Source organism: Salvelinus namaycush, chromosome 26, assembly GCF_016432855.1.
Source record: "Salvelinus namaycush isolate Seneca chromosome 26, SaNama_1.0, whole genome shotgun sequence".
Lineage (NCBI taxonomy): Eukaryota > Metazoa > Chordata > Actinopteri > Salmoniformes > Salmonidae > Salvelinus > Salvelinus namaycush.
Window position 1 is genome coordinate 15,735,018 of NC_052332.1, and position 20,284 is coordinate 15,755,301.

Sequence of the window (20,284 nt, forward strand, 5' to 3'; positions counted from 1 at the left end):
ATCAGATTAAATGTATGCCTTATCTGTTGCCTCCCTGAAATTACATGACACACTGCCCTTCAACCGGTCACTCGTTAAAAAGTGAGACCAATGACAGCGTTGCCCAGTCGTGGCTTTCCCTCCCTCCCACACCACAGACAGCTGCCGCAATGGGAAACTTTCCTATTCTAAAGAACCGTTTGTTCTCATAACCTTTTCACTTCTGTGTTCTGTAAAGGAAGTCTAGGTGACCTCCCAAAATGTTAACCCGGCAATAACGAACCATTCTTGATTTATTAAATAACATCCCTAATCCACATATTAAACTAATTCACCATAGACATAAACCAGCTGCAAGCAAACTTGTTGAATACAACTCTTATAATACATTCACCTATTAGGCCTATAAGTATTATTCAGCTATAGCCATTCATTTTTGACCGAGGCAGTGAATATGCAGAGTCCATATTGTATCATGAAATGGCATAGGATGCACTCTGGTGGTCATTTTGTGTAACATAAATTGATGTTCATACAGTATGGCCATTACCTACGATGGCCTGAAAACGTGTGACCAAGTGCTTCAACAATACCCTACAGCAAAATACCCAACAATAATGTGACAGAGACGGGACACATTGCAGAAAGTTAACCGTCATTTACTCAAATAATGAACTGGATACAATAGATTCAATCATTATGAGCTCTTGTTTTGTGAGAAGCTCTGTTATGCTATGACAATTCAATGGTATTTTTATAGTATGTTGGCATGCATTTAGGTAGAGGCACCAAAGCTCTCACTACAATGGATGGCATTATGCTACAGTAAATGGTGTGATATGGACAGTAAAGTTAATCATTTTCAATAAGATTGGGCAAAGACTGAAACAAAAAGCGAAGATTAAATATATGTATAAATACAAATATAATACAGAATTCTGTGGGTTGCATTTAATTCAGCCCTGTAGTCAAACCCAACCTCTTCTTTGATATAATGAAGGGGAGGGGAGCACTTTCATGTGGAGTGATAAAATAAGTCGTAATGTCATTTTCTTCCCTCGTCGGCTCAGGGATTCAAACTAGCAACCTTTCGGTTACAGACCCAGCGCTCTAACAGCCGCTTCTGATCTGGACTGAGGTCATAGTCAGTATCGTCTCCTTCATTTTAATATTCCATAATATTATTCCTGAACATTTTACACAAGATGGTGAGATCTCCAAACAGGTACTGCCATACTAAGCGGTCAGCTACTGTATACAGAGACCTCAATTAGATACTGTACCATCTAACAACACAGTATACATGACAGACCAATGACAGGGTTGAGCGCTGCACAACAGAGTGACATTTCGTATGCATAGTAAGTAATAAGTCTTAAAAAACACACAACATACAATTCAGATTGTTTTAACATACAGCAGTGACATGCAAGAAATGTTGACCCCCCCCAAAAAAACTGTGTACCTTTGTCATACATTCAACACGTTGGTGCTGAAAAAAATCTGTATGTTGGAAGCATTAATTGTTGAATTAATGTTGTTTCAATGATATACTATGGAACCACAAACATGTCCAGTGACTGTAGCTATCCACACACAAACACTGTCTAACTGCATGCAAAAAAAGGCAAGAGGTAAAAAAAAACATGCCACAAGACAACTGGGGAGATCATTCGACCGCTTAGACATGGAAAAAGAGTTGCACCCAAGTGGCAATGTCTGAGTTCTACTAGCACGTTTGTATCTTACCATATCTGATCACAACTTTATCTATGTCAAATGAATTCCAACATTTCCATAACAGATATGGCATGCATAGATTTGTACAAGAGGTCTGCAGCCACACTATGTGCCTGGGAGTGAAATGAATTTGTAAGAGACAATAATTCCTATTATTTCACAATGACATTGCAATTAGAAATAGTAACTTGTTTTAAAGGTGTTTGCTATTAGTTTACAAAATACACAATTGATTTTCTTTTTGGTGTCCTGAAAATGAGATGTTTAAAAACCACACCCGTCAATCTATTACCATATAAAAAGCTTAAAGAAACAAACATGCCACAAACACATTATTTTGACTTGAGCTTCAACATTGTATCACCCCCTTGGACCGCCGCACGTTTGACAAGTAAACACGTTAGAAAACACGCCCTTTTTAAACGCTCTTTACCAGTTGTAATAACTGGGAGACATTTTACAACAAACCATTAGTAAGGACTGAATGAATCAAATAAATAGATTGTGCATCAATAACTAATTCTATGAATGTGCAACTTATGTAGCAAGGAAACAAACTCACATGCATACTATGAATGTAGTAAAGCTTTTTTTTCTCTATTTTTCGTTTCAATAAACCTCTCCTGTTTATCGTTACAAAACTGTCCACATTAATGATGAGTGGTCCAGACAATCATAGTCAAGTAACTTGCTCTACTAATATGTGTTCACAAACACCCCCTCCCATCCCCCTGCAGTAAACGTGAGAGCCTTTTCAAACGGAGGAGAGGCCCGGAGAAACACATGTACCTCGGCTAATACAGACCTTTATATCAGAAGCCTGAGACAGAGCATGCTATGACTAGAAACATGAGCATTACAGATGGGTGTTAGTGAGTGACAGTCAGGAGGGAGCTTTCACCAAAAGGGTGTTCAGGCTCCCGTCACATCCCTATAACAGTCCTGTCCACCTCCCCAAAAGACATTAGTGGCTTCAACCAACATAATTCGCTAGCATGCCTCCGCCCTCGCGCTGAGAAACCACACCGCATCAGGAAAGAGCCTCATCTTCGCCCACCAAGGGCAGGTCCACAGTTCTCATGCCCTCCCCGCTCTCTTGTTTCCTAGGAAACAAACCGGAGGAGCAGAATTCAATACAGCCATCAGTGCTAACTACCTGTGGCAATTCTATCACTGTAGCGATACAGCTAGTTAACCTCAGTTTAGCTGGGAAACTGAGCGCAACCATTCACTTGTTAGCTACATATCTGGTGAGATTGCGCAGAGAGGGAACTTAGCAAGCTGTTAGTTGAACATTCAGGTCAGAGATTTTAAAAAAACAACATCAAAGTAGTTCACTGGTATGTCCTTGGGAGGGAGGGGGGTATTGTGATGCTGCATGCGGAGGAATCAGTGACCCATTTTTTAAATACAGATATTCGGCCAAATTTAAATCCGGGTTTTCACAGGAAAAGTGTTTAGGCTGCAGTTCTATAAGTGCTTGGCCAAGGATGAGATTGATTCATTCTAATTTGCTGACCTGACGGTTTCTGCTCTGCTCATTGCTGTACAGTTCACACTTGGCCAGAAACACCTTAGATTGCACTTGGTCGTAAGGGAACCCCATGTCACCCCAGTTAGGGATCAGCAAGAGGTTCCCAGACATGGTTTCAAGTACCCCTGTGTATTGGCTATAATTATTCCCTTGACTGCATGTTGATCTGTTACACAGGAGCACTTGACGACGAACACCACTCATGCCTATGGACTTAAGTGAGTTTCATACCACTTGAATAGTATTGAGATAGATAGGCAGGCAAGGCAGTGGCAGGCCCATAGTCCTTTACCTTCTTTGGTTACTATGAATGTAGCAGTATCTCACATTGCCCGCTCTCCCTTTGCTGGCGGGCAGGAGGGAGGGGGGGCAGATTAAGAGGTTGCTACAGCAAGCACAGACAAGTATATCACAAGTAAATCTTAACACCATCTACGTGACATCCTACTATCATTTAATGACAATTAAGAATCCATTTTGAAGGATAAGAATAGTTAGCCATGTACAAAAGAACCCCCAACACTGAGCTTTTCTATTGCAATATGAAGCTACATTACATTAGTAAGTGATTTTAGGGTTCCACATTTCTGGAAACTTTCTTAAAATTGCCAGGTTTTCTAGAAATGTTCCAGAAATAAGTAGGAAATCCAGAATCCTACATCCAGGATTTTGGGAAAACCTGAGAAAAATACAGATATTTTGCAACCCTCACTGCTCAGAAAAGATGTTTCATCCACTGACTAGAGAGCAGTGTAAAAAGGCCTAAGAGAGGGGGACTTACGTGAGCATGTGTCCTGGTGCAGACAGACCGGGGCCTCGGTCTTCGGTTCTCTGACGGCCCCAGTCAAAGGGGTTCCCGAAGGAGCGCTTCCTCAGCATGGTCCTCACCAGGATCTACAGACACAGAGAGACATTTGAATGGGCTATACCACAGAGTTAAGAATGACACCTGTCACAGAGCAGAGTGGCTATGTGCAGATCATTCAAATGTCCTAAATTTATCATTCACTTTTTCTGGTCAGTCGTTTATTAGTTACAACACTTCATATCAAGTTGCCCTCATGGTTTAATTACTTTATAACTTCTTTGTAAAGAGTGAAACTACCCAGCTGTACAACAGTAACTGTAGATGAAACAATCAAAGAGCTGAAAGGAAACTGACGATATTAAATCAACGAATGAATATTCATAAGGTATCTTTTGTGAACTGTAAAGTGTGGCCTCTTGTCCCAGTACACCAAAAGACTGTCTGCTGCAAAATGAGACTGAGTGTGAGTTCTGAGCCATTAATCCAGTGCTATCATGTTTAATCCAGTGCTATCGTGTTTAATCCAGTGCTATCGTGTTTAATCCAGTGCTATCATGTTTAATCCAGTGCTATCATGTTTAATCCAGTGTTAAAGCTAGAATCATTAACTGAAACAATTAACAACGCATTTACCCCGCCCCTGTTTTGGTAAAAATCTGAGGGATGGGCCTGGAGAAATATAACCACTCTTTAATTCATAAACAGAGCTATGGATATCAAAATGATAGTTTAAAACCATGTTTTGAGGCTATATAGTGTTCGTTTACATTTGCTTTATTTACAAACATTAAGAGTAAAACAAGCTTTTATTTTGTGTTCTGATGGGGTGTGACAGTTGAACTAAGCTCACGAGGCATTTATAAGTTATATTCTTCAAGAATCAATGGGCATATATCATTCATTTATAAGTCCAAAAAAAGGAAGTATCAACTACAGATTCTAGCTATGAAGGCAGTGCAGTGTGGCCTGTGTGTTCTCCTCCCACCACTCACCACAGTGGCCAGGCTGGGGATGTGTTTGACAGAGTTCTCCACCTCCTCCTCGGTCACCTCGATCAGCATGCAGCAGTTATCATCCTCCAGAGGGAGGGGCTCCGCTCCTTGCCGCGTCACCCACGGGTGCACCTGGAAGGAGCAGAGAGAGGCCCAACGTGATGCAGCCACACACACCAAGTACATTACAAACACACACAAATCACTAAAAAGCAGACCTTAATCTGCGGTACTGATATCCTGGTCTCTGGATTCTTGTCAAGCATCTTCAGTAGCAGATCTTTCAGATCGTCAGATAAGTCTGAACTGTAGGGGCCACAACAAGAGTTAGGGTCCTTCATTAATCATGTATCGTATCCCTCCCAATAGAGTTGAACGGAGAACTCACTGCTCTGGCACCTCCACTGGCTGAGTCTTGATCTTCTGATGAAGACTGATGATGCGTTCATCCATAAAGGGACACTGTTGACAGGAGTCACATTCAAATGAGAACGCGTCAGGTGAAACATGTTCTGTATCGGTCATAAGGCTGAACTATTGCATCATGCAGCTGTGGATTGTAATAACATATAGAGCACAGTAGGAGGAGAGGTTTACCACTCCGAACACGAAACAGTACAGCGTCACTCCCATGGCCCAAACATCCAATGCCTATAAGAAGAAACAGAATTCACTTAAAACCCACATCATTTCCTCATAACAGCTGCCCTTAAGGAATTTCAGAGAGGAAATAGATCATATTTCATTCCCAAAGAGCATTCCAGGGGGTGACAGAAGCTCATTCACCTTGCCAGAGAAGTTCTTCCTGGTCTCGGAGAGGGTCTCGGGGGCGAGGAAGGCGGGCGTGCCTACCGTGCTGGTCAGGAGGGCGTCGGCCCCCTCAAACTGGTTACTGACCCCGAAGTCAGCAATCTTAATGTGACCGTCCTCCCCAACCAGGAGGTTAGAGGGCTTGATGTCCCGGTGGATGATCCTCTGGTAATGCACTGGAGGACAACAGCACAGTATTATTAGTCATTTAGCAGAGGCTCTCACGGTAACGAGTCATACATCTTACTACTTTTCATTTCTCCTTCTGTAACCAGCGTCACTGAGCTGCTAAACGGTATCGCTTCCTTCACAGTCCCTGTCCATAGCACGGCTCCAACTAGTGACCCTCTGCCCGCAAACTTGCTTGTTATTCTTATTGTGTTACTTTTTATTATGACTTTTTATTTTAGCCTACTTGGTAAATATTTCCTTCTTCCTGAACTGCACTGTTGGTTAAGGGCTTGTAAGTAAGCATTTCACGGTAAAGTCTACACTTGTTGTATTCGGCGCGTGTGGCAAATAAAGTTTGATTTGATTTGACAACCTACTAAGCACTGAAAAGGATCTGATTCAATGGTGCCATTTTAAGCTGTGGGTGAGTTGTTCAGGTGCGATCTCAATCTGTTACAAACACACCTCTGTATAACACCTCCTGAAGATACAGGGAAATGAGGATTCTTTGTGTTAAAGTGAAGGGGGGGTGTCTGAGTAGTTGTATGTGGGAGAGGAAGAGAGGTTTGAGTGCTGCTTTGTAGTACCCTTACAGTGCATCTCTCTCCCTCCATCTCTCCGTGTGTACTGCTCTGGTAGAAGACAGAGCTTGTGGTAAGCCTGGGTGTCCCGAATGGCACCCTATGCCCTATATAGTGCACTAGTTTGACCAGAGCCCCATATAGGCAATAGGGTGCCACTTAGGATGCACCCTGTGCTTGAGTGCAATAATGCCACCGAAAGCCATTGTGATTATGTGCATTGGGGAAAGGAGGCAGTGGGTGGCTGAAGAGCGGAAGAGTAGCTAATCAGACGAAGACCATTGTGCTCTCCCAAATGTTTGGTGGGTGCGTAAAACCCGTAAATTCAGACAAGCAAAAAAGGTGTGATGGATCCACACTCAAAAAGAGGTCGCATGAAGCGTACTTCATTTGTATTATTTTCACTGCATCAGGGACAGATGTTTCGGCTTCGCAGCCAGGGTGTGGCTGCAAATCTTTTTCATTCACAACAGCATTTGTAGGGAACACAGGTGAGCTACCGGTGTGCAGCAGCAAAGAGAGGGAGAGCACAGACAGTACTGTGATTAGAGAAGAGAATCCACTCACAGAACTCAATCCCCCTGACCAGGTCTTGGAAGTAGAACCGAGCCTGGTCCTCATTCAGCGGCTTGTCTGTGGGCAACTCCTCCATCACAGCCCTGTGCACGAGCGACACACACAGACACAGACACAGCGAGAGAGCAGTAAATTGAGCGTCAGTGCTTAACGAGATTGAGCTCACTCCAGCTTATACTGATTACAGTAGCAAGAGGATTAACCCACCCCTTTTTGACCAGCTCGAACACTGTAAAAAGAACAGAGATGCCGTCATTACTACATCATCAACGCTTTCAGATAGTTAGTTATCATGATTAAAATGATCAGATCTGTGAGTGGGTCTGATTAGGAAGTGAGTGGGACATGTGTGTCTCACACCTCATAACGATCCGTCGTAACGATGTTAAACAGTGACTGTGTAATGTGAACTGAAGGGATATCTATCGGTGTGTGTGTGTGTATGCGCTGCCAAGCGCAGAATCAGGCCAATCTTACCCATGTACAGATGGTCCTCACCAGGGTCGTCAAGAACCTGGCAGGAGAAGAGAGGGACGCAGGTTTAGAGGAGCACACATACTAGACCGACAGCACACTACAATACTAGCAGACTGTTGTGAACACAAATTCACTTGCAATCACTGACAGTGCCACGGTGCCAACGAGCTGTCACAATAATATTTTATAACATTTTTGACAAAACAATTGAAGCAAGGAGGTTCCTGTTTCATGAAAATAACACTGAACTCAAACAGTGACACAATGTGTTACAAATGTATTATGCATTGGCAACACACAACAGCTTGAGTTAAGAGGACAAACACCATCCAGATTGTAGAGCCTCACCTCCACCAGCTTCACCACATTGGGATGGTCCAGCTTTTTTAGGATGGCAATCTCCTGGTAGACCCGTTCCAGCGGTCCTTTTGGCTGAGGGGGGCCTTCGGGGGCTGCTTTGGCTCCGCGGGGGGGTGGTCTCCCTGCAGGTGGACAGGAAGGAGGGGGGAGGGGGGAGAAAAAGTGTAGTGGCCTTGTTAGTCTACAGCAGTGGTCACCAACCGGTCGATCGCGATCAACTGGTCGATCACCAAACATTTCTGTAAAAAGCAACAACGATAAAGCCTTGCGTTCCTATTTTTTTTAATTTGTTTTGCGCTGTTGACGGTAGGTGCACTTGATTTAGCAGCCCTAGCGCCGGGAAGGCAAAGTGTTCCCATTTTCAACCATTTCATGTGTCTGAACGTAGAACTCTGCCTACCTGGCAGGCCCAGAGAGCAAATCAAGTGCACCTACAGGCCTACAGCTGGCCAATCAGAAAGCTCAGATCACTGTGTTTGCACAGTTCCCTCGAGCCATAGACTGTGAAAAGAAACCTCAAACGCACAGCAAAGTTGATACCGAGAGATTTCAAAAGCATGACTAGAGAGAGTCAACGAATACAGCAAAGCACTGATGAGTAAGTTCATGTTCAAGTCATTATTCAGCACTGTCAACACTTTGTTCAAAACTTTTATAATCCATAAAATGTGCGTTCTCTCTACTTCCACACACGCTACAACCAGCACTGCAGCTGTATGAATGAGTACAGCAAAGTGTTCCCATAAGTTTGCATTGTTATTATTAGCGGCTTGTCTCTTTTTTAAATTGAGTAATATTTCACTTTATATGGACATCGGACTAACATGAATTAAGGCAAGAGGCAGAAATAATGCTGTGCGACTTGAGTGTCGCCATCAGCTGAAAGACTGTGCTCCCTTTTCTCAGTGGAGGGAGGGAGAGAGGAGGGACGGTGAGTCGGGTGCGAGGCAGCCTCACCGCTGCTCCCTCCCCCCTCAGACTGACCATGAGATGCAGGCCATCAGTTCAGTAAAATTAAATAAAAAGCCAATTATATTGCTCACTCCACTGTGCTTCACAAGTAATACAACAAATTATCATGATCATATATCTACATTAAAAAAAAAAAAAAAATGGTCTGAGAAGAACATTGGCAGGGTAATTCAAGCATAGCCAACACGCAATGATGTAGCCTACTACAAACCTCATTGCTACAAAACTGTTTTCAATAGGTACATGTTTTTTTTTATCTGAGTGGTAGATCTTGGCTTGCATCTTGACTCAGAAAAGGTTTGTGACCACTGGTCTACAACAGCAAAGTCTCACTGTAGTGTCCTAGAATAGTCTATGTAATCCCTGCTGGATTGACCATATGCCTCAGTACTTACGTGGGAAACCTGCCTGCCTCATCAGCCTCTTCTTGGACAGCACTTTCATTGCCTGGAGGGAGAGAGGGAGGAAGAGGGAGAGAGGGAGGAGAGGGAAAGAGGTCTGACATCAAAGTATGGAGAGATGTACAGTAAAGGGGATTGTAGTTACATGCTACAAACCTGTGCACATCGCAGGAGGTTGGTGGCACCTTAATTGGGGAGGACGGGCTCGTGGCAATGGCTGGAGCAAAAATAGAACTGCTTGGCCATAATGAACATCGTTATGTTTGGAGGAAAAAGGGGGAGGCGTACAAGCCGAAGAACACCATCCCAACCGTGAAGCACGGGGGTGGCAGCATCATGTTGTGGGGGTGCTTTGCTGCAGGAGGGACTGATGCACTTCACAAAATAGATGGCATCATGAGGCAGGAAAATTATGTGGATATATTGAAGCAACATCTCAAGACATCAGTCTGGAAGTTAAAGCTTGGTCGCAAATGGGTGTTCCAAATGGACAATGACCCCAAGCATACTTCCAAAGTTGTGGCAAAATGGCTTAAGGACAACAAAGTCAAGGTATTGGAGTGGCCATCACAAAGCCCTGACCTCAATCCTATAGAACATTTGTGGGCAGAACTGAAAATCGTGTGCGAGCAAGGAGGCCTACAAACCTGACTCAGTTACACAAGCTCTGTCAGGAGGAATGGGCCAAAATTCACCCAACTTATTGTGGGAAGCGTGTGGAAGGCTACCCGAAACATTTGACACAAGTTAAACAATTTAAAGGCAATGCTACCAAATACTAATTGAGTGTATGTAAACTTCTGACCCACTGGGAATGTGATGAAAGAAGTAAAAGCTGAAATAAATCATTATCGCAAATATTATTCTGACATTTCACATTCTTAAAATAAAGTGGTGATCCTAACTGACCTAAGACAGGGAATTTTTACTAGAATTAAATGTCAGGAATTGTGAAAAACTGAGTTTAAATGTATTTGGCTAAGGTGTATGTAAACTTCCGACTTCAACTGTACATGCTAAAATCGCCACTGTGTGTGTCTGTGTGTAAGATGGCCAGCAGGACTCACGTAGTAAGTGTTGTTGTCTTCATTGTAGGCCAGCTTGACAACACCATAGGAGCCCTTGTCAGAGAACAGGAGCACAGGCAGTGTGACGTTCAGTAGCTGTCAATCACCCACACAAATAAAAACCTACAGTACACACTCAAAATAATACACACACACAAACACCCACCCACGCACACACACAATAGCTATCCCAAGCTGACCCACCGGAAATGTGTGGACCGAGTACTCTCAATGAGAACCAGCTGCTTCAAATCTAGTAGTCAAATTTAAATCTACCCGCCCCCCTTCCACCACCCACACACACACACACACACACACACACACACACACACATACACACACACACATACACGCACACACACACACACACACACACACTTTAGACAGCAGGCAGAACTCTCTCCAACTTCACCCATCCTGAGGCTCCCATTGTCTACTGCTTCACACAGAACAGACCCACTCTGCCCAAGGAGAGGAGAGGGGACTAGGGCTATTTATACCAGCCTCTCATCCTCCTCTAACTCTCCCTAGGCCAGGGATTTTAGGGAATTTGAAATGAGGACAAGGCTGGCAGGGAGAAGTGAGAATGACGGTAACCGTGTCCTTAATGATCCCCCCGACTTTTTAAACACGCACAGTAAGCCATAGGTGGAGGAATGGTGAAGTGCTTTGAGGAGCGACAACAGTACCTTTCCGATTTCATCTTTCAGCTTGTACTGGTTGAGCTGCACGCAGTCCTTTGAGAGAGAGAGAGAGAAGCTGACGTCTTTGCATGACTAATGCATTTTCTTGGTCTGCCAGAACCACACGAGGTGTAGCATTAGGAGAACCAATAATCCATGTAAAAGCAATGCGTTTACTAACAAAACCTTCCTTTTTTTTCAACTTGGAAAACAAACTACCAGAAGTCAGCATGACTAAACATAAAAAACATATAAGCCTGTACCATTCATGAGTAATGGGATCTGCTAGTTTTTAGCCTGTAAAGTCTAGGGGTATCGGGGAGCAGGGTAACAGCCTAGCAAGCAGAGAGATCATGCCTGCATTCCAAACATGTAAAAGACACACCTTCTCCCCTCAGCCCTCAAATTAAGTGAACACTTCTGACGACGTATCATGACGTATGAGGAGTTGACACTTGCAGTGCAAGGGAGGAATTCATTCATTTTAAATGGACCGCCCTTGCCCAGGAAATTCTTCACTCGTCCCACGGTTGTTTTTCAGTCATCATGGAACCCCCGGTAGCTATTGTGTGTGCTTTGTATGCGCTACAGTTTATTATGATTGAATTTCATATCTTGGCTAGAAGACAACACATCCACAGGCATCGAATACTAGCCATCCGACGATATCAGGTAAATCGAAAATGACAACGTATAAGTGTGATGTCAGGGAAAGTTGTTTATGCTAGATAACGTTTCCAAAAGCTAACCAAACAAAAAGACCATTACTTTTACGAGACGTGTTTGTGCCATCATGTGCATTAGTAGCACAATTTCTAACTTATTTACATTTGTTTTTACTTATACTGGTATGTTGACTTCTCCATATTGATGTTGGTTTTAAGTGTTGAATGACTTTTCTTAGCGGATGTACAATCATTGCAAATTGAATTTTGGGGCGTTTCAGGCCCCGGAGTGAAAAGAAATGTACACTCGAACACTCGGTCACAAACGAGGGCTGAGGGGCTTTCGTTGCCAACTTTTCTTGCTTGGCTAATTGTTTGGACCGATGGCAAAGATGGCGGCGGGGATTCCCCCAAGGACCATAAGGAGAGGGTAAGTGGAGGAGGGTGTGCCTTTAAGTGTGTGGAATGCAGCCCATGTCTGCATCCCAAATAGCAGGTCCCATAGGGCTCGGGTCAAAAGTAGTGCACTATGCAGGGAATAGGGTGCCATTTGGGACACAGTCCATCTCTACAGGGAGTCTACTGGACTACGCTTCTGAGATCTACTGGGGAGTGAGCTGGCATCTACTAACACCATGGACCTTACCTTCACATATGCTCAACCTTTATACCTGTATGCTGCTTTATTTACCACTGGAGACAAATACACAAGTTCAGCTGATGTGTGTTCATAGAGTTTGACCAACACAAAATTGTGTTTTATTCCAAAGACCGGGGGGGGTTAAAAGGCAGAAGGGCTGTGGCGGTGGTGCCTACCTGCAGGTCAGTGATGGAGACGCGGTGAGACTCCACGGTGGGTCTACGGGGCAGCCGGGGGGAGGATTGGGGCGAGGTGATGGGCGAGTAGGGCAGCGAGGGGTAGATGTAGCGCCCGTTGGGGGACGAGGCCGTCTGGGAGCGCTCCTGCAGGGACAGCTTCCGGTCTGACAGGTTTAGTCTTCCCCTGTGCCCCTGGGGCTCAGGGGACAGGGCCTCGGGGTGGCCCACAGAGTGGGACAGCAAGTCGCAGGAGTGGGTTCTGAAGGGGGGCGCGCCGGGCTCAGGGGTCTCAGAGCACTCCATGTCCTCCACCTCATCACCCCCCTTGGGCTCGTACTCGGTCACCACGATCAGGGACTCCATGTAGTCTGGGACGGGGCGGGGGTTCATCTTCGGGGCGGGGCAGCTGCACAGTAGGTCAGGCAGGGGCTGTGTGTGAGTGTGTGTGGGCAGGGAGACATGACCGCAGGGCGACGGGGGCTCAGCAGAGGGCCAGGAGGAAACGCATGGAAACATGACAACGACTGTCCCCAGAGCTTGTATGTCGCTGTTCCATCAGTGGTCTACCTCAGGAGAGCAGGGCACTAAAAGCAAAAACACAAAATAAAAATGATATTCCACTTTTCAACACAGAGGACTTGATGAACAATGAAAAAGCCTAAATGTCAGACATTTTAGTTATCATTTACAACACAGGTCGGTAGACAGACATAGAGCCTTGGTCCTGACCTTGCTCAAGGGCAAAATAGCAAAACTGTATGTTGCTCTGGATAAGAGCGACTGCTCAACGTAAAATGAGCCAGACACACTTGGAATTCCAACCTGCAACATTATCTTCGCTCTTTCAACTGAAAACGAGTTGAGGTGCCAACAAACAAATCCTAACAAGATGACGCAAACACAAAAGACACTTCATAAACATTCTTCAGAACCAAATCAACCTACAGCTGTTTGTACTTAGGCTAGGCAACGTTACTAGCATACTGCTTCTCCATGTGCTAACAACTTCAAACAGGGCAGGAATCAGTAACAACTTCTCAGAATGGTTGGACTCCCAAAGTCTCTATAGGGGGTTAGGTTATCTATTCTAGCCAAACAAGGTTGTTTACCTCTATCTCAAGTACACCTCCCTGTTCACAACCCAATCTGGGTCCATTATCTGTTCTGATGTTGACTCTGCCCGTCAAGGGTGGTAAAGACGGAGCGGTTTCTCTCGGCAGGTTGATTCCTGACATGGTGTTGAGGGGATTGGAGCTCAGTGTGTGCGAACTGAGTGGGCACCATAGACTGTGAAATCAAAGCCGACAGGAAAAAATACACTCATCCCCCAGCCAAGTTCACAATGAGGAGAAGGTGTGTGGGAAGAGATGCCCCATCCAGGTGGCCTTGACTCTCCTCTCCCCCCTCCCCCTTACCTCCACACTGTCTGTCTCTTCTATACATCCCTCCCTCTTTCTTTACCACCACAGTCTTCTGGGAGTGAATTGCTTATGCTCTCTCCTGGACTGTCACTTTCACATTTTCTCTATTCATACAACTCCCTATAGCTGCCTCTATAATCTCTGTCTTCTGTGTCTCTCCTGCTCTGCCTCACACCACTTCTATCCACCCCCTCCCTGTCCCCTCAATCACATCTCCCACTCAGCTTGGAGTGGGTGCTCGTGGCTTGTGTTGTCTAAGCCTATGTAGAGGCTCTCTGTAGCCTTTCTCCCTGTTGGTACCTGCTGTACTTCACCAATGACCCCTGCCTCATCACATCTCCTACTCAACAACAGGGTTGAGGTCAATTCCATTTCTATTCCAGGTCAATTCAGAAAGTAAACCAAACCCCAATTCCAATTAAAAAATATTGAAGAAAATGTGAATTTCAGTGTACTTCCTGAATTGAAATTGACCCCAACTTCTCCAGCCTCTTTCCTCAGCTTTTTACTGACTGAAATAGTGGCGGGGAGAACACTTTGTTATTGTTTCAACTGCTTATTTCACTGCGAGTAACATAAAGTGATTACTGTTTTTTTATATTGTGTGACGCAGCAACAAAATGTTTAATCATGGGCTGGTGCCACCAACTGAAAAAGTTAGTGGCCCCAGTGTTACCAGGGGAAACAGGCTGGAGCAGTGATTCTTGTGTGTTTATCTTTTGAAGAAGAGACACATTTCCAGAACATGACGTGGAACCCTTGGGAATCTTCCTCCGTCCTTCGTTACCAAGTAACAACACAATAACAATATCAAACAAGGGCCAGTTTCAACAGAGAATAAACAACGAAGTGCCCCTTCATTATTTTCAGAGCAGAGCACTGTTCCCTCCCATGTTGACTAAACTAAACTGTGACTTATTTGTTCTGTGCAACCTATGTGAATATCACAAGAATATTCTTGCAACATCCCAGACAACTACCATAAGTTCATTTAAAGAACTTATACCAGGTGTTCTGTCAACATTATAGGAATGTCCTGTGCAACCTAACATCATATGAATGGCATCATAACTAGGGTTGCGCATTTTGGGGAATATTCAGAGGTGGAAACTTTCCATGGGAATTAACGGGATTATATTAAAATTAATATTAATACCATTTAAATGTAGATGTTTTTTGCATTGGATATATTTACCATATCATATGGAGACAAACATAAACCTTTTTTTTTTTTAACCCCCTTTTTTGTGGTATCCAATTGCTGGTAGTTACTGTCTTGTCTCATCGCTACAACTCCCGCACGGACTCGGGAGAGGCGAAGGTTGAGAGCCATGCGTCCTCCGAAACACAACCCAACCAAGCTGCACTGCTTCTTAACACAGCGCGCATCCAACCCGGAAGCCAGCCGCACCAATGTGTCGGAGGAAACACCGTACACCTAGCGACCTGGTCAGCGTGCACTGCGCCCGGGCCGCCACAGGAGTCGCTAGTGCGCGATGAGACAAGGATATTCCTACCGGCCAAACCCTCCCTAACCCGGACGACGCTTGGCCAATTGTGCGCTACCAGCTGCGACAGAGCCTGGGCTCGAACCCAGAGTCTCTGGTGGCACAGCTAGCACTGCGATGCAGTGCCTTAGACCACTGCGCCACCCGGGAGGCAAACATAAACCTTTTACCTTATCATTAGACATAATTGCAAATGATTAAATCCTTCCAATAGAAATTTAAAAAACAATTTAGTCACAAATTGAACTTTAATTAAATGAGTTGACTCTTCACATGGGATGATTTCACTGAACAACAAAAGAAAGGGAATATTGAATGATACCCAATGATCCATCGCATCTCCCAAAAATGTTTTCAACATACATCTGTAAAATGATAGTCTAGAAACTAAAGCTATGGTTGTCTTCCTCTCAGGCTTCCATGTCTTCTCCCTGGACCTCCTCAATGTCCTCCTCTTGAACATCAGACTCTGAGGCCTCATCTTCACTGTCACTTTCCAACCTTGTTGAGGATGGCTTGTTGTCAGGCTCAAAAAGGCTCAAATTTGCCCGGATGGCCCCCAATTTTTCAACCCTTATATAAGTCATCCTGTTGCGTGCTTTGGTGTGTGTTCCAAAACAAGGACCAGTTGCGCTCTGAGGCGACTGATGTTGGTGGGATTTGGAGGATGATGGAGGCAACAGGGGAAAGAGCCTCAGATCCACAAAGTCCCTTCCACCAGGTGGCTGATGAGATATGTTGGCACGACTGCCATATTGCATCTCCATCCCAAAGCCCTTGCTTGGAAGTGTACTTCGCCAGACTGCCAAGAACCTTGCCCTCATCCAGGCCAAGGTGGCGAGACACAGTAGTGATGACACCATAGGCCTTGTTGATCTCTGCACCAGACAGGATGCTCTTGCCAGCATACTTGGGGTCCAACGAACGCTGTGGCATGTATGGGCTTCAGGCAGAAGTCTTCATGCTTTTTTATGTATTTCAGAACAGCAGTTTCCTCTGCTTGGAGCAACAGTGAAGTGGGCAGGGCAGTACGGATTTCTTCTCTTACATCTGCAAGCAGAGTCTGAACATCAGACAGGATGGCATTGACTCCCTCAATCTGTGCAATGGCTACTGCTATAGGTTTCAGGAGTTTCAGGCTGCTTACCACTCTCTCCCAAAATACATCATCCAGGAGGATCCTCTTGATGGGGCTGTCCATATCGGCAGACTGTGATATGGCCATTTCTTGGAGAGACTCCTTCACCTCCAGGAGACTGTCAAACATGATGACAACACCACCCCAACAGGTGTTGCTGGGCAGCTTCAATGTGGTGATCTTATTCTTCTCACTTTGCTTGGTGAGGTAGATTGCTGCTATAACTTGATGACCCTTCACATACCTAACCATTTCCTTGGCTCTCTTGTAGAGTGTATCCATTGTTTTCAGTGCCATGATGTCCTTGAGGAGCAGATTCAATGCATGAGCAACACAGCCAATGGGTGTGATGTGAGGGTAGGACTCCTGCACTTTAGACCAAGCAACCTTCATGTTCGCAGCATTTTCTGTCACCAATGTAAATACCTTCTGTGGTATTTGCAAATGTACACAGCTTTTCCTTCTACATTAGCTGCAGTGAAATGTCTCCACACATCAGATAGTGCCTGTGGCATTATCCTGTAAAGATTAGAAAAAAACAAGTTAAAAAAAACAAATACAATTCCATGTACAGATAAATAGTGAAGCAGTTAGATTAAACATCTCCTTTGTAAGATAAATGTTTTAAAATGAAACATATATGGAAACAGGTGAATTAACACTCAGTTAGCAGGCTCAAGGAAGCTAAAACCCACATTGTAGCAAAAACTAACTAGCAGAAATGGTTAACAAGTTAGAAATGATTTAAACACACTTTGTTCTAGGCTACTATTTTCTAGTTAACAAAAAATAATTTATGTCATATAAAATATATTCACCCCACCCAGTTTGGCCATCAAAACTTACCAGAATGCATGTAGTCCTTGGCTCAGACAGTATAGTAGTGTGGGCTCAATAGCATCTCATTAGTGTGCAAGATCTTGAGAATCAGCTGTACATGTTATGGAAGAGTGAACTGTGCATGCAGAGGGTTGCAATTCCATTGAATTGGGGATAGTTTAACCAAAATATGCCACAATACCTAGAATTATTTTATGTGTATGCCACAAAAAAAGGTTCACTGTTATAAGCTAACTTTTGATGAATTTAAGAAAAATTCCCGGGCTTAACTTCCCATGTAAAATTTCCGTCCCTTTGCAACCCTAATCACAACATATTTAGTGTTTTGGGAACCTCTCTCTTTTAATGTACTGTTCCACAATAGACTGATTTAGCTTGAGAGAAACTTGGTGAGACGTGACCCAAGATGTAGGCCTAGGTAGCCTGCCTAACCCACTGTGTTTGAACCTATAGTAGAATCAGAGTGCAGTCAACTACCCATGACCTACTTTGATCTCAGATGGGTCTTGACCTGTTTCTCGCCATCTATTTCCACTTGCTTGAGATGCTAATGCACACAGTCAGTGATTGAGAAATTCACACACACAAGTAGCAAGATTACCTATTTATACATGGTCACTTTTTGTCAAGGCAGCTATAATGGAGTCCATGGCAGGCAAAGACAGACAACTTACTGCCTTGCTCCTAGAGATCTGAGGCTAAAGCCATTCAACTTCTGTGATCCCTCATTACGGTGGATCGCTGAAGAAGCAGCTTCTTTCCAGCCCTGGAAACAAACAGATGCTGCTCTGAGGGCAACAACACAATGCCATCTGGAGCAGAGGGGTATCTAAGCATCATAACAGATCAACCCTGTCACTGATCTGTAGATAGTCCTTGAGACCAGATAAGCCTGTGAATGACAAAACAAGTCTCCTCTCTCAAGCAGACTACAGATGCTGTACTGTGCTATTTATGCAGAGGCCTCAATGGGACTGATGGTGCCGATTATTAGGCCCATTTGGTATACATTTGACCAAACAGAGATGCTGCAAGCGTGCACGTGGAAAGTCTGGTATCATGATGATTTGACCGTAGCTGCTATGACTTATAGATATGGTCAATCCTCAATTGAATGGGAAGTAATTTGCATCAATGTCAATGCAAACCCACAATTATTATCGTCGGTAACCAGATCATTCATTCCGAAGATGTTTCCGATGGCCTGTACATACACAAAACATATAGGACCCCAGTCGCCTGGCGGGCGGGGGCACGTCATTTAGCACATCAAAACAATCAGTAGACGCAAACTAAGGTTAATTCCATGACATTTCTTAGATCAAGTAAATCCAGCTTGCAGGCTAAAATGTTCATGACCGGATAGAGAATGTCCTGTGCGCGAGACAAGGGCGATGAATAACGCAAAAGCATACACACCAGAAATATCAAAGGCCCCCTGGAAGGTTCACATTCATAACAGTTTACATTAAACTAGCAAGCTACAGCATAAAATATGTATCGCTGGCTAGATTGCTAACCTAAACGAAGATTAGTGGAAGCAACGCTCACGCTTTGTAAAAAACAATCTCTCGACCACAAACGTGACGCATGGTAGAAAAAACATTACCATCTAATCATTGCTCTAAAACTTACCTTTTCGTGTGCAATTATGAACTAAGGGCGTTCCGTATGCTAGCCACCTGACTATGTATGAAATAGTGTTGTTGCTGGTAAAATATCTAGCTACATGAAGAAACTGAACGAAGCATCGTGATAGGTGGCGAGCATCCTCTGAAGAACCAATCCAGCTGGGCAGACACCGTGTGGCCAGTGGGTGAAACGCTGGAGGTCGTGGACCGTATGCTGGACGCTCTGACAGTAATTTTATTTATCCCTCCCTGAATATTCACAAAAGGAAAATTAGATATTCAGCCCCAATTGTCGGAGCATAGCTAAAACACTAACTTTGCATGGCATTGGTCTTTCTTGGCAAGAAGCATAATGTAGCCTTGATTCATTCTGGCTCCACCATGTGGTACAAAAACTATATAATTTGACGACCCAGAAAACCAGGTAAAATGCTAACTGTATAGTTAGACGTTCATCAAAAAGCAGTTGCATTGCACATCACAATCACTCAAGAGTCCACAGTGGTGAAGGCATGACAAAGCCGCTAACCCTTCAGGATGTTCTACAGCACCATTGAGAGCATCTTGACTGGCTGCATCCCCACTTGGTATGGCAACTGCTTGGCATCCAAACACAAGAAGGGTAGTACATCCAGGAGCTCTAGACCCAGCAGTGTCAGAGGAAGGACCTAAAAATTGTCAGACTCCAGCCCCCCAAAATCATAGACTGTTCACTCTGGTACCGCACAGCAAGCCTTGAACCAACAGGACCCTAAACAGCTTCCACCGCCCCATGACTGCTAATTAGTTAACCGGACTATCTGAATTGACCCTTCACATACACTGCTGCTACTGTTTATTAGCAATCCTGTTGCCTAGTTACTTCATCCCTACCTATACTATATGTACATGTCTACCTTAATTACCTTGTACCCCTGCACAGCAACTCAGCCCTGGTACCCCATGTATATAGTCAAGTTACTCCTTGTGTATTTATTCCTCGTGTTATTATTTTTCTATTAATTCAAAATTTCTCAGCATTGTTGGAAAGGGCCAGTAAATAAGCATTTCACTGTTAGTCTGTTTACAAAGCACACGATAAGAATTAGATTGAGACCAAAGGCAATTCAAA

General features: G+C 44.2%; 1 protein-coding gene across 1 annotated transcript; it reads right to left on the reverse strand.

Moving 5' to 3' along the window:
• Nucleotides 1–2,202: 2,202 nt before the first annotated feature.
• Nucleotides 2,203–13,122, reverse strand: LOC120021641 (calcium/calmodulin-dependent protein kinase kinase 2-like). The gene is made up of 15 exons (XM_038965451.1): nt 12,633–13,122; nt 11,158–11,205; nt 10,469–10,522; nt 9,396–9,447; nt 8,017–8,150; nt 7,669–7,705; nt 7,399–7,420; nt 7,183–7,274; nt 5,840–6,039; nt 5,651–5,704; nt 5,442–5,515; nt 5,272–5,359; nt 5,054–5,185; nt 4,035–4,147; nt 2,203–2,822 (listed from the first exon to the last, which is right to left on the reverse strand). The coding sequence occupies exons 1-15, from the start codon at nt 13,023–13,025 to the stop codon at nt 2,750–2,752; spliced, it is 1,566 nt and encodes a 521-aa protein (XP_038821379.1). The 5' UTR covers nt 13,026–13,122; the 3' UTR covers nt 2,203–2,749.
• Between the last annotated feature and the right edge of the window lie 7,162 nt (nt 13,123–20,284).